This window comes from Pithys albifrons, chromosome 14 (genome assembly GCF_047495875.1).
Source record: "Pithys albifrons albifrons isolate INPA30051 chromosome 14, PitAlb_v1, whole genome shotgun sequence".
In the NCBI taxonomy this organism is placed as follows: domain Eukaryota; kingdom Metazoa; phylum Chordata; class Aves; order Passeriformes; family Thamnophilidae; genus Pithys; species Pithys albifrons.
In genome coordinates this window covers 6811456-6826476 of record NC_092471.1, presented here as the reverse complement: position 1 = coordinate 6826476, position 15021 = coordinate 6811456, and the positions used below count along the sequence as shown (strand labels likewise).

The window sequence follows — 15021 nt, the reverse complement described above, 5'->3', positions numbered from 1 at the left end:
GGAGGAGCATTGGGGATGCCCTTCCCTCCCAGCTCCCCTTTCTGTGGTCTCTGACATGGTCACAATCAAAGGACCCGCCGGAGAGATCTGTACTCAACTGAGCCACCGAATTTTGCGCCTGTGAAGAGAGACAAAACCAGACAATATTGGTATATTACTGAACGGCGAAATATTGGATGTATCTGTAAATGCGCGATGCCAGAGGTTTGCAGTTTGCCTGGAAACGCCCGGCGTTGGAGGTGGAGGAAGCGAAGGGGGGTTTTAATAAAAACCATTTGATACTTGTCTTCAATTAGGGTCCAGAAATTTAACAAAATAAGAAATGCCTTTTTTTTTCTCACTTGCTGTCGGGATCGAGAGGTAAACGCGGCGCCCTTGCAACGATTTCGGGGCTTTACGCTAAAGAGAGGAAATACAGGCAGGATTGTCGCGATCCGGGGCGGGGTGACTCATGTCCCGGCACACACCTCGCCGTGCTCTGCCGCTTCTCCGCCTGGAGCCGGACCCCCGACGGGCCGCGGGACCGCCGCCGGGCTCAGGAGAGGCTCCGAGGGGCCTGGGGACCTTACACCACGGCTCCCCTGAGCCGGGCGTGGAAAGGGCGGGCAAGTTACAAGGTGGGGTTTCCTCATTTTTTTCCTAGTGCCATCGGGGAAGCCCCAAACCACCGGGGCTTCTCCCACGCCGGGGCTGGACAGCCACTGAACATCCTGTCACCTTGTCTCAGGAAAGTGATGGGCACCCTGGAAGCCAATACCACCCCCCGCGCCCCGATATTCCCCTCATCTTTGTGTCCATGACAAATAAGAGGCAACGTGAGACAGGAAAGAGGGAGGAGGGAGAAAAAGACACGCACACAATAGCCAGGCAAATTGTTAGCAACTCCGGCGTTTGGGGAAGCCGGTACTGTAACTGCGCTCTCATCAGTCACCGTTCCTGAAGTGATAGTAAAAATGCATCTAAACATGCTGCGGTGTGATATATAAAAGCACAGCGGGATGAGCTGCTTTCCAAAAAGGGACTTGGTGATTGGATATGCCTTGGCATGATTGACAAGAGCTTAGTTTGGTAAAGAGAAGACACGCAAGCTTTCACAGCGGGATTTCTTTTCTAAAATATATCACACTAGCCTTTGAAAAGCGCCGCACACTATAAGGGAAATAAGGTTGCTTTATAGTGCGCTGACATTTCTTTAAAACACAACTAAGATCAAAAAAAGAAATAAAATGTGTTCCAAACACAATGTTTTAATTAGTTTATTCTGTGCATTTGCTTTTATCTGGTGTATATATCACGGATCCCCACCCTTTAATTAAAACAACTGGCTGCCTATACAACAGCAGAGACAAATGCTTAACTTTCTCCTTTGTAGCTACAAGCAAACTCAATTTACTACGGCTCTCAGAAGAGTTTTTAAAATAAACGTGGATGCCTTGAAAGCTATCGGGGAACGGGCGAAGGTAGCGGGAAATGGCTGTTTCCTGGCTTTGAAAACTTGAGAGGATGTGGAGTCCCGTGGGCAGTCCTGCCCGCAGCCCTGCCCGCAGCTCTGCCCGCAGTGCTCACCCGCCGGCCCCGCGGGCTCACAGCCCCGCCGAGGGAATCGAAATGCAGCGAGGGCACAGAGCTGCCTTCATCTGGGAGCCGCAGTTGAAGGGCTGCGATGGGGCTTTCCGTTTGCTTGGTTGCATTTTGGATTTCTTTTGGTTTCTATCTCTTGCTCTCTCTCTCTTTTTTTAAATTTAAATTTTGGTGCTCTCCTCATCGAATCCCAGGTTGCCGCAAGCTCTCCCTCCCCCTGGCACTGCCCGCTCCAGGGTTGATCACTTGAGGCACCTTTTCCACCACCGTCTCCCCCACTTCTGCCCGACAAGGTTCTCGTCACGGAACTGATTCTCCGGGTAGGGGAACAGAGGTCCTTTAAAAGGCATCGACTCCTTCAACCCGTGGCAAGCACATCGTTTGCAGGCGGGTTAATCGTGCGCTACTTGCTCGCCCGCGTCCCACAGCGCGAGGCCTGGGGATATTCGATGGCAAAAATAGAGAAGGGGGAGTCAGACCCGCCAGGGGTCGTCTGTTGGCCCGAAATGCGGGGATCTCGGCAGCAAGAGAGGAACCGGCTCTCCTCGAAGCCCCACGGTCACAGACAGCGGGTGAACCACCCCGGTGCCAAGCCGGACACAGGCGGGGGGGACATCCGGGCAGAAGCCCTCGCTCCACTCCCCACAGCCGTGGTTCTCCCGCTTTGGCCCCAAAGCTTCGAGCGGATTTTACCGGTGAAAGCGACTCCCATTGCGGGACTGTTTAACCCAGGGAAGCGTGCGAGGACTGCGTCCGGTTCCTCCTGGGAACCGCGGCCGCCCAGCCCCCGTCCAGCTCCCACCGTATCACGGTGCGCCGGGTCGGCCGGAACCCATAGAGGCTGAGGGCTGGAGGCGCCATCAGAGCGCTGCGTTCCCGTTGTTCACGAAGGGAATGGGGCAGGGGCGAAAGGAGCGGGAGCATGGCTTCTCCCGGGGAGGAAAAATACACAAGGGAAAAAGGGACGGGCATATCACCCCAAAGGGACCAGAGGGTAGGTGTCCCTGGCCGGAGGGCGAAGGGGTGCTTGGTTCTCTCCCCGACACCTTGGGAAAAACCCCCGGCGACTGAGGCGCTGGACGATGTGGCCGAAGAGAGGATGGCAAAGGGTGAACAGTGGAAATCGTCGTTTTAATTGTTTTAAATATATTAAATCGTTCAACACCATGTTCCAACACATCCGCGGGGCTGGCGAAATCGTGTCCCTGTGTTTATGGGATGCTGGCTAGGGTAGACACCCTCGGTGCCCGCTAACGGTGTGCCCGTCGGAGCGCCGGAGTCAACACTGGGTGCGTGACTCCGTCTCCTGGACCCGGCCTGCCTCGGCCGGAGCCGACCTGCAGCCCCGCCTCGGGCCCCTGTTCCACCGGGCCACCCCGCATTAAGCGGGCGGCACTAAGCGGCTCTGCACCAGTGAGTCCCGGCCGGTCTCAGCTCCCAGCTCGGGGCCGCGGCGCCCGGTGGCTCCCGTTTTGGCGACCCTCCAGCTCCGGGCCGCGGCTGTGCCCAGTGCTCGGGGAGAAGAGCTGGAAGCGAGAGTAAACCCCACGTTCCCCCCTAGGCCTCCCGGCGATAGGAAGAGCGTCCGAGCCCCTGCAAAACCCGAGTGTCCCCGCAGTCGCCCCGGGGACCTGCAGCAGGCAGGGAGGTGTCCCCAGGGCGGACTGGAGTGTAATGCCCCGAAGCACGGCAGCTCCCCGGCATGATTCTAGGCAGTTAGAGACCGATGTTTAGGGCGCGTGGGTGTGCCAGTTCAAACGGGGCTATTTGCCCGCGGGGAGCAGGTTTGTTACCGGGGTTTACACCTGCTGTGAGGCCCCGGGGAGAGACGGGCGGGGACGGGCTGGAGTGGCGTTGATAGGAGGACAGAGCCCCACGTCCGCCGGCTGCACCATCCTCCGCCTAAGGAACAGGACCCGGGGTCTCTTCCGTGTCCGGACAGCGGCGCGGGGCAGCCCCGGGGGGTGCCCGGAGCCAGGGGGGTCTCGGCGGCCGTCGGGGCCGGGCCGGTCCGCTCCGCAGCGCCGCCTCGTGCCCGGCATCGCGCCGGACCCCGCCGGACCCGCCGCTGGGCAGGCAGAGGCGGAGGCGGCTCCAGCAGCCCCGCTCCCGGGGCCGGCAGGCTGCCTGGGCGGCTGAGTAACTGGGACGGAGGCTCCTCCGTGGTTCCGGGGACAACTCTTCCTGCCCTTCACCTCCCGTTATCCCCATCGGCTCCTCGGAGCATCCCTGCAGGTCAAACCCCAACTCAGCACGGCGGGGCCTGCCCGTCCCACCGGTGCTCGCCGTCGGGTCGGGAGGATCTGCTGAGCCCTGACCGGCCGCCAGGGAGAGGCTCGGGGCAGAAGGGAGCCGCATACTCGGGATGCGGGCTCAGAAACGGCCGGGGCGCCGGGGCAGCGGCGTCGACACGCTGGGGAAGGGGAGGCTCTGCCCCGGCAGCCGATGTCGGGCTAGCGGCTCCCGAGGCTGGGATGCCTCCCCGGAACCCGGGGCTTGCGGTTGCCCCTCAGGGCTCAGTCACGCAGAAAGGCTGACTAAACTCTGTGTCCCCCGCAAGAGTGGGACAATAGAGCCACCCTCCGGGTCACAGGTCACCTACTCGCTGATTGAGATATTCGCCACTTCCCCCCACCTCCTCTGCTCCTCAGAGACGCGAGGGGATATTAAGGGGCGGCCGGAGGGTGAGGATGCTTTCGGCCGGGCCCGGGTGCCGAGGCCCAGGCTTTCCCCTCTGTTCGCTCCCGGGTCTGCACAGTCTCCTACTAAGGGCTTTGCGGGGAGGGAGTCGGGGGTGAGTGTTTCCTCCTTCCAGAGCATGGCTTTCCCCGGGATCACTCCCGTGCATGGGCACCCCAAAGTGGACGGAACGGCTCCGGCTCCCCCCAGGGCTCCGACCTCTGCCATGCCCTGTCCTCGTGTTTGCCTCGGCGCCATTGGAGCCACAGGACCCCATGTATTCTGCAGCACCTCGAATTGGTCCTCATGGTTTTTCCACTCGCTTCCGAGCCCGACGCATATTTCCCAAGCAGCTGAACGCTGATCTTTACTTTTGGGCGGGGGGGGGGGGGGGGGGGGGGCCATAGGCAAGGGTGCCGGTGCCGGTCCGGCTCCCCGAGCCGCAGGATGGAGCCGGCTGGCACCTACATTTCTTCACCACTCAGGTCTTTCTGCCTGCCTTCGTCTGGCCTTTGATATTCCTCGCCCCCTCCCCTTGCCGAAGTTCAGACCTGTTTACTCCAGCCCGTATCTCTGAAGTTCAAATGTACATGTGCTTTCCCCTCCTTTGAGTGACAGCTACAATGGAAATGTCTCGTTCGCTCCTGGTTTGCATATAATTACACCGGAGATGCAATATGTTTATGGCAGGAGAAAAACTACTTGTCTTTACGCTTGTTAGGGATATTCATTTAACCGCGATACGGCGCGGTTTAAAAGCTCTTTAGGGCGGATGGAATATTCCCCTCGCCGCCGCCGGCTCGCAGCTCGGCGCGGGGAATTTCTGTTGCTGTTATCCGGGGTTTGTGTTGCCTTTTCCTCGCACCCTCGGTGAAAGGGGACGAGGGAAATCCATGGAGCAACCGACCTCCCACTTCCAGGGCCGTTGCCGAAACTTCACCTGCCCCTGACCCGCTGAGAAATCCGCTGTGAAGAGTGGGCACTCATTGCGCACCATGTTTTCCTCCTGTGCTGCAGGGCCCAGACCTTGCGGTCTTCCCCCAGTAAGGCTCTCCGCACCGTCCCAGGGTGCTGGGACGGGGCAGTGTTAAGCCCGGGAGTCCCCGGGACAGGATAACACCGCGATGAGCCTGGCAGGGAGGTCCGGGTCCGCCACCGTGCGGGGCACGGACAGGAGCGAGGCACCGGCGGAGCTGTGGGCGCGGAGGGACCCGCACCGCTTTCCAGGGGGTTTACATTTTCTGTAGCTGCTATATTCCCAAATCATCCAAAGTCAAAAAAAAAAAAAAAAAAGAAAGAAAAAGGGAAAAAAACGAAAGGAAAAAATATGCAGTTCTTGACGTAAAGTGGGGGGTCTTTCTCCGCCTTTCCTTCGTGTTGGGAGGGCGGCGGGAGAAAGCAGCGTGCGAGACTACTTTTCCGGTTCTTGTTATCTGCACGTTTGCAATTGAAATAGACTTATAAAGGGGAAAGATGTTCTCCCTGATCTGGAAAATAATTTGGGTTCGGCCAGCAATACTGCTGAATAAAAATGGAATTCACTGAAGTGGTAAAATAAATACAAATATATATATAATTTTTTTTAAATTCCGAAAACACGGAGAGGGGGGAACGCAGAGAGGGGAAATCATAGGCTATACCGACAATGCCCTAAAAGAGAAAAGGAACACGTTTTATGCAATTTTTGGTCCCCGAGCTGGCGAATTCCAGTCAGGAAGCGATGGGGTGTAAATATTGCCTGTACATTGGTGCGGATGCTACTGGCCGCACCCACCCAGGCAAAGTTGGCAGAGAAGAAACGGGAAACGTATTAAAAAAAATTTATGGGTTAATTGATGCAGCCCGATCCGCAAGTACACAGCGGGCAAGGCAAGGCTGTGACCACCAAACCTTCCCGAAACGGCGAGCCCTCCTCTAAAGCTACGATCACTTATTTTTACCCCTCAACCCCAAGCCCCCGGGATGTTTTTCCAGAATCCCCGAGATCTCGCTCTTGCCGGCGCACGGGGAGTTTTCTAGGCGAAAAACAAGTTTATTTTTTTGGTTTGTTTTGTAAACCTTCTCCCACCGTGGAGCCACTCTCGCTCCTTCTCTCCGAGCCGGAGTGTTTCCCAGCACACACCCCGGTCCCTTCCCATGCCGCCCGGCCAGGGCAGACGCAGCCCCGCTTGGCGTGGGCACCTGGGCGGGCAGCGCGGCTCTGCCGCCGCCGCCACCGGCCCGGGCCGGGGCCGGCACGTCCCATTAGGGACACACAATGCCACACGTGAGGCCTCTGCACAAGCAGGGGTCAGTCGCCCTCGGTCGCCCCAGGTCGGCGACTTCAGAAGCGCTGCCCTCCCCGGCGCTCAGCTGACGGGATAATTGAATTATGCCCCCCCCTTCCTTTTTTCCCTCCCTTTTTTCTCCTTTTTTTTCTTTCCCTTTTTTTTCCCCTTTCTTTTTATTGGGGAGTTTGTTGTTGTCGAGCAAACCCACCACGTGCGGGAGGTAATTAATGACCCCGCCGCAGCCCTCCGAGACAGGCAGGTAGAGCCTCAGCGGAGCAGCGAGGAGGGTGCGTGGCCCCCAGAGACAGTAGGTCGGCCCGGGTGTCCATGGCCCTGTCCCGGCTTCTCCGCGCCCGAACTCCCGGACGAGCCGCTGGGAGGGCTGCGATCCTGCTGGGTCTCCGTATCCCGCGAAACAACCGCGGCGAGTAGCGGGGGGAGCAGCGAAGGCGGCCCCGGCCCCCCCGTGGGACCCCCCGGGCGGGTCCCCGCGCTCCCGCCTCCTCTTGTGCTGCGATCGTGCACTAACGGCAGCGAGGGACTCACCTTCCAACTTTGGGACTGTTCTTGGCGGCTGTGGCCTGGGAAATTTGAGTGTTTGACGGGCACCGGTGATACCTCTCGGGGAGATTTTATATCGGTGGCTTTTTTCCTCCTTTCTTTTTTTTTTTTTCACCGCTCCCTGCAAACCCTAAAATAAAGAAAGCGAAGCCTTTCCCGGGGCTGATTGGGGGGAAGGATGTGAAAGGGCCGCGGTTATAAAGCGCTGCTTGAAGCGGGCTCTCAATGCGTCTCTGAACTTGATCAGATTTTACGTTTCCTGCAGAGAGCCGGCGGCGAGCCTGAGACCTGCCCAATAGCCAGACTTGGGGGCTCAGCAAACCTCAGGATATTACAATTACAGCCATCTTTCTTTCTGCCTTTTATTTCCACTCTTGCTCCCCATAGTTCTTTGCAAATGCTTTCCAGAACAGAAAATGAGTGGATTTATAGCGCTGTCTGCAACTGATAATTATTCCAAGACAGAACGCTGCCTTTGCAAAATAAAATTAAAAAGAAAAAAGAAAGGGTAAAAAAATAGTAAAGAAAAAAAGGAAAGAGAGAAAAGGAAAGGAGAAAAAAAGGAGAGGAATAAAGAGAGAGAGGAGGAAAAAAAAAGATAAACCAGTGTAGGATAAAACCGGCTCAGGAGCCGCCGTGCTGGGCACTGCTCGGCTGCTCCGCGGGTCGGCGAGGAGTGGGGGACGGGGCCCCGCTGTCCGCAGAGCGACCCCCCCGCCGAGCCCCCCGACGGGAGCGAGGGGGGAAGGAGGGGGCGGACTCGGTCGGGAGAGCGAACACCGGCCCGGTCACGCCGTGCCCCCGGGGCTGAGGGGCAGAAGCGGGCTCTCTCCGCACGGCACGGGCGGTTCTGCCCTCGCGTTTAGGCGGTAACGATAAAAAAATAAATAGAAAAAAATAATAAGAAAGTAAACTGGAAACAGCTTCGGCTTTACCTTTTTTATTTTATTATTATTATTATTATTGTACTTTTGGTTTTGAATCAACGCGGCAGCTTTGCTGCGGCTTTTACACCTCCCCGCCGCGCCGCCCGGGGAGAGCATCCCGCACGGCGCGGGGCGGCGCTGGGAGGGCACGGGCGGCGGGACCCGGCGCGGCGGGACACGCGGGGAGGGGAGGGCGGCGGCAGGGCCACGGACGGGCCGGGGAGACACGGACGGAACGGGGGGACACGGACGGAACGGGGGGCACGGACGGGACGCGCCGAGGCCGCTCCCGCCGCCCCCCCGGGCCCGTCTCGTGCCCCCCCCGCTTTACCTGCGAGGCGCCCGCGCCCAATCAGCGGCCGCGGCGGCGCGGGGCGCGTGCCAATCAAGCGCGGCGCCGCCAATGGGGCGGCGGGCGGCGGGTCAGGTGACCGGCGGCGCGCGGCTCCCCATTGGCGCGGCGCGGTCGGGCCCCGGAGTTGGTTTTATGTGCGAGGCGCGGGCGGGCGCCCCGGCAGTGCCCCGACGGCGCCGAGCGGGAGCGCGGCCGCGCTGCGCCTCCTCGCCCTGCTGCGCCGCCCTGCCCGGCCCGGCCCGGAGCAGGGGGCGGGCGCCTCTGGGGTGGGTGGCTGTTTGGGGCCAGTTGTTTTGGGTTTTTTTGGTTTGTTTTGGTGTCGGCCGGGGGGTGCTCGCCTCGCTGCCCAACCGCGGCCGGGGCCGCGCCTGCCCGCAGTAGGGGGGTGGGGGGTACGTTTTGGGGTGGTTTTGTACTTTTCTGGGGCGGGCGGGCGGGCGGAAGGAGGAGGGGGGGCGGGCAGGCTGCCGACGGCCCCGCGCCCATGACGATGCTGCTGGACGGAGGGCCGCAGTTCCCGGCGCTGGGGGTGGGCGGCTTCGCGGCGCCCCGACACCACGAGATGCCGGGTCGCGACGCCGCCGCCGCCGGCATGGGGCTGGGTCCCTTCGGGGACTCCTCGCACGCCGCCGCCTTTAAACTGAACGCGGCCCCGCACGACCTCGCCGCCGGGCAGAGCTCGGCGTTCACGCCGCAGGCGCCGGGCTACGCCAGCGCCCTGGGCCACCACCACCATCACCACCACCACGCCGGCCAGGTGCCCTCGTACGGCGGGGCCGCCGCTTTCAACTCAACCCGCGACTTTCTGTTCCGCAACCGCGGCTCCGGCATCGCGGACGCCGCCTCCGGCACGACGCAGCACGGGCTCTTCGGCGGCTCCCCCGGCGCTTTGCACGGCCCCGGCGGCATCCCGGACACCCCGGGCTACCTGCTGTTCCCGGGGCTCCACGAGCAGAGCCCTAGCCACACGTCCCCCAACGGGCATGTGGACAACGGGCAGATGCACCTGGGGCTGCGCGGGGATCTCTTCGGGCGGCCGGATCCTTACCGGGCAGTCTCCAGCCCCCGCACGGACCCTTACGCCGGCGCCCAGTTCCACAACTACAACCACATGAACATGAATATGGGCATGAACGTGGCTGCCCACCACCACCACCACCATCACCACCATGGCCCCGGGGCTTTCTTTCGATACATGCGCCAGCCCATCAAGCAAGAATTGTCCTGCAAGTGGCTCGACGAGAGTCAGCTCAGCCGGCCCAAGAAGAGCTGCGACAGGACTTTCAGCACCATGCACGAGCTTGTGACCCATGTCACCATGGAGCACGTCGGGGGGCCGGAGCAGAACAACCACATCTGCTACTGGGACGAGTGTCCGCGGGAAGGCAAGTCCTTCAAGGCGAAATACAAACTGGTGAACCACATTCGGGTGCACACGGGGGAGAAGCCCTTCCCCTGCCCCTTTCCGGGCTGCGGCAAGATCTTTGCCCGCTCCGAGAACCTCAAGATTCACAAGCGGACGCACACAGGTAAGGCCCATATCCATGTGTCCCCCCACCCGGGACGCGGGGTTCCGCGGGGCTGCGGGGACGGGCCGGCGGCCGCCGGAGCGCGGAGTGCGCGGCGCTGCCGCCGTTCTCGGCCTCCTGCGCGCCTCTGCGGAGGCAACCATAGAAATGCTAATGAAATACCGTTTTCGGTGATTTCCGTTCCGTTTTTATGTTATTTTTGGGCTTGATTGGCGTCTCTCCTAATTAAATCAGCGATACTTTTGTCAAAAGTATTTTTATTTGCAGCCCTGACTTTCCTTCAGCCCTCCCGCACGGGTGGAGGGAAGAGAGGGGGAAGGCTGGAAGCAAACGTATTTTGGCTTGTATCCTGGCGTACGTCTTGTAAAGCTGTCCGGGCCGCTGAATTTATCTCGGGTCTTCTCCCTCTCCAAGCTCGCCCAGCCGCCTTCCCTGCCGGAGCCCAGCGTGGGCCTGGCGGGAGGTGAGTTAAAGTAATAAAGGCTGATCCAAATTTAACCGACTTGTAACAAACCCTGCTGTCCATCTTCCCCTTCTTCATTTGTTGTGGTGCTTCTGCATCCCCAAGGTGGGGCGAGTGGGACAGATGTTGTCCTGGGAGGAGGCAGTGGGGATGGAGAGTGGAACTGCCCTCCTTCACCCTCTCTAAATTTCACAGGTGAGAAGCCTTTCAAGTGCGAGTTTGAGGGCTGTGACAGGCGCTTCGCCAACAGCAGTGACAGGAAGAAACACATGCACGTCCACACCTCGGACAAGCCCTACATCTGCAAGGTGTGCGACAAATCCTACACCCACCCCAGCTCACTTAGGAAACACATGAAGGTAAATCACCCCCAGTGGTCCAGCCCTTTCCTCCCTGAGCAGAGATGCTCAGTCGCTGGCATGCTCAGGGCTCGTTCTCCTGGAGCAGGGCAGAGCTAAGCTCCGTGCTCCTGGCATGGCCTGAGCAGTCCCCGCTGTCTAGGCCGTGGCTGGAGCACAGCCCGGGGAAATGGCGTACTTTCTTTTTGTGCTCCCACTGGTGCAAGCGCTGCCCAGTTTGCAGTGCGTTGGCTCAGTGCTGGAAGGCCGTGCGAGTGCCACCTGGCCTGTGGCTGCAGGCCCCCATGCTGGGACATGGCAGCCCCTGTGCTGGCATGCTGCAGCCCCCCATGACAGGACGCTGCAGCAAAGTGCCCATGAGCCGACACAGGCGTTTGCCGCTGGTGCTCGGTGCCAGCCAGGCATGCACTCTCTGATTGCCGGGCAGGGTCGAGCTGCTGGACCACGGTGCCCCTCCTGAATGGAGAAACACCCCAGCCTGTCTCCCCGGTGGCTGGGACCCCGAGCTCGCTCCCATCTCTGCCTCTTGGTTTTAGGTGCACGAATCCCAGGGGTCGGACTCTTCCCCTGCAGCCAGTTCGGGGTACGAGTCCTCCACCCCGCCTGCAGTGGGCTCCGCCGGCAGCAAGGACTCCACTAAAACGCCGCCGGCCGCCCTGCAGAGTAACCCCAGCCACAACCCTGGACTGCCCCCCAATTTTAATGAGTGGTATGTGTGAAGGCAGCTGCTGCCCGGCCACAGACTGGACCAAATGCATTGGGAATGAGGGGGAAAAAAGGACAAATGAAGCCAACTGCAGCTCGCTCCCACGGAAATGGAGTTTCCACACCGACGACCGCATAGGGCTACACCTAGTTAACTGCCAGGATCCGGAGTGGGATCTTTTATTATTATATTATAATTATTACTATTTTTTTTGCAAGCCCAGACGCCGGACTAGCCATGTCCTTTTCTCAGGATTAGATTTATTTTTTTTGTTGTCATTTTTTTCAGTCGCAGTCGTTTTCTTTGATTTTTTCCCCCCCTCCTTGCCTGAGTCCTTCTTTCTCCAATTCCCCACTATTTTTTATTCCTAATTTGTTTTGGTTTTCCTTCTTTTGGTGGGATGTTGACATGAGGATGAAAATTCTCTTTCGCCTTAGTGGTGATTGTTTAAACTTACAGTCTTAAACCGTGCCAAAGTCCTGTTATGTCTTGAACTTTCCTTTCTAGCTCTCCTGCTGCTTCTTTCTCTGATCTCTTTCTCCTTTTCTCTCTCCAAGCATTACACTTGTGAATGTATTCTCGTCTGATGGGGTCGGTCAGTATTTTTCAGGATGAGGATGTGGTGTTTATTCTGCCCAGATTGTGACGTTTAGTATAACAGTTGCCTTTTTGTAATAACTTTTTTTGTAAATACATACCCATGATGCCATATTTATCGTTCGTAATTTAAGTATTGATACAAAGTGCCGGGAACTGAACAATATTTATGGGGGAGAAAAAATTGTTTTCTAACAAAAAAATACAAACAAGCAAAAAAATTCGAACTCTGTACAGCTTTTGGTTATAACTGCTTTAGCATTAAAAGTTTATTGTTTTGGAAAGAGCTGTTTTTGACCTCCTCCGGGGGACGGGGCAGCCGAGAGTACCGTCGCGGGCCCGGGTGGGGCTGCCGCCAGGGTTGGGCCGTTGTTTTCGAGCTGGCGATGCTGGGTGAAACCTCCTCCTCGCCGCCGCTCTTTCTCCTGTCCCTTTGTCCCCGCCCTCCACCGCCCGGCGGCTTCGCTCCCCCGCCACCCTCGCGAGCGGGCCGATCTCGGGGCGCGGCGAGGAGAGAGGAGCGCCGGGGGCAGCGGGGCCGCCTCGACGGGGAGGTCCCGACGGTGAGTAGCGGGGTGACGCAGCGCCCGGCGCCGCTTGGATGCAGCGCAGGGGTGTGCGGGACCGGCACTGGGCTGCATGCGGGGGCGGCCCCGGGCCGATCTCTTGGCGGGCAGGACTTTCTCTGTTATCGTCTGGTTTGTTTGGTTTTGTTTTCCTTTATTTCCGTCTAGGTTGCGGAAAAGCCTTCCCGTCCTGAGGAGAGAAAAGGGGTCGAGCGGAGGCATCTCACCGGAGAAACTTCTCGGGCGCCGCAATGGAACTCCAAGCAACCAGAGCGACGGTGGAAACTGCCCCTCCCCGGCAAACCTCCGTGGCCCCGGCGGGCCGGACGGAGGTGCTGCGAGGATACCCAGGTCCTCCTGTCCCGGCGGAGCGCGGCCGGTGCTCCCCTCCAGCGCGGCCAGCCCGGGAGTACCGCTCCGCAGCTGCATCCTCCCTCCGACCCGCACCGCGGGCCCCGCACCTCCGCTGACCGGGGTAGGACCCCAGACAGGCCTTGAACTTGAACTGGGGCACAGGGGAAGGCCGGGATGGCCCATCCCCTCCTGCTTGTGGCAGGGGCCGCTCGGGCGAGAAACTCGCGGAAACTTGCATGCTTTAAAATTTACGTTTAAACAAATCTATCCTTTCTCTAAAGGGAAAAAAAAAGGGGAAACAGATTTCTCGGGCAGAAAAGGACCAGGAGAAAGGTGAATCGCAGCCTCTGCAGCTGCACATCTAAAACAAATGTATAAACATCTCCAGCTCTTGCTGGTCACTTAAAGTAATTCCCTCCGAGGTGTCCCGGCTAGACATGGATCTCTGCTGCTTTTTTGCTGTGAAGTGTTTCTCTCGCTGTGCGCAGAGCCGACTCCAGGGCTGGACGCAGTGCGCAGCCGGCCCGGGCCCTCCCCGGAGGCGAGCGGGGCTGACCCACATCGCGTCGGGCGAGGAGCAGCGGAGCCGCCGCGGGCCGTCGGGTTTTCCTCGAACACCCACCTGGGCCGTGTCTGCGTCACTCCGGACCGCCAGGCTTGGAAACGTGCCGGTAGGCTCGGTTTCGTTACTGCTTTGCTCGGAACCGGGGAGGCGCGGGGGGCGCAGGGCTCTGCGGGGGCGCAGGGCTGGTGGCGGAGCGCCCTGGGACGGGTCCTGCGGGCGCGGCTGCTGCGTCGGTTCCCGAAATGCCGTCCCAGAGTGGGGGGCTCTGCTGTGTCCGGGGTTGTTTGGCTTGGGAGTCCTGGCCGGGTGCGGCCGGGAGGGTGCAACAACTTCGGACCTTGGAGGAGTGACCCCGCCGGAGGCTGAATGCGGGGACCCTTTCTGGCCCCGGAGTGGCTCCGGCTGGTCCTCGGGGCCCTCAGGCCATGCTGGTGTACTTGTCCTCCTGTCTGCCCCCGCAGGCTGGCAGCACTGCCCCTGCCATTTTTCTTGCCAGGAATTAAAATCAGCATCCTGGCTCATTTGGTTTCCCCTGGGTTGCCAGTCAGTTCCCCACCCTGAGGCCTCCCCATCCAGACGGGGCTCACAACCAGTATGGGAGAGTGGAGCAAACTGTTGACTGCACCTCACTGAGGTCCAGGGTCTGCCCTGGCCCACTCTGCAGCCCTCCCAGAATTGGGCATGGATGTGCAGGTGCAGCTGGGGTGTGTGTGTGGTATGGGATGAGAGAATGGATTTGGGATGGATGCAAAAAGGGCTGAGGACCTGTTTGGCTCTGAAATGCTTGCAAAGCACAGGGTTCAGCACCAGAACCATGAGGTCAGGAAGGAAGGCCATGTCCCCTAAGCATGGTACACTGTGCTGCTGAGTGCTGCTCTCTGTGCAGCCCCTGTGCCCCACTGGCTGCTCCTGTCCTTGAGATTTCAGGGGTGAAGGCCAGGAAAGAACTCTTTCACCCTGTAGCTGAGTCCTCAGTTCTCATTGTCAAATAAGAAGGGCTTCATTGTAAAAAGAAGCAAAAAGTCTCTTCCTCACCTTGCCAATTGCAGGGGGATACACGGAGTCCTGGAGTGGGAAAGATCCTTTTTCCCAGATTTATTAGGCTGGTTTTGTGAGTTGAGGAGAGACAGTTCATGATTTTCAAAGCCAGGGCCTGGCAGCGGGGACCTGTGGGCATTCCCTGTGCTCAGAGCTCGGACAAAAGCGTGACGGAGCCAGCCAGGGCAGGACAGTGCTGGCAGGGCAGGTGCCATGTTAGCTCAGCTTTTAGTCTGTCATAACGATCGGACTTACGTCACACCCCAGAAGAGTCCCAAGACTGTTCACAAAAAGGGCATGTATTCTGCTGTCCTGTTCCAGACTGGCAGCTCCCTTGAAGTTGCTGTACTTGCTTCTATGAGCAGGATTAGGTGGATTTGTCCCCAGATAAACAGAACTCAGGATGGTTTTCTAAAACGAGTAATGTTGATTCATTGTGCTATAAGCAGAGACAGGCGATGAGCTGGAGCCA

At 59.1% G+C, this 15021-nt stretch overlaps 1 protein-coding gene across 1 annotated transcript; it reads left to right on the top strand.

Annotated features, from left to right (window-relative positions):
* The first annotated feature begins 8856 nt into the window (after positions 1-8856).
* Positions 8857-12221, top strand: ZIC3 (Zic family member 3). Its single transcript, XM_071569316.1, has 3 exons — positions 8857-9901; positions 10560-10723; positions 11260-12221. The coding sequence occupies exons 1-3, from the start codon at positions 8857-8859 to the stop codon at positions 11440-11442; spliced, it is 1392 nt and encodes a 463-aa protein (XP_071425417.1). The 3' UTR covers positions 11443-12221.
* The last annotated feature ends 2800 nt before the right edge of the window (positions 12222-15021 follow it).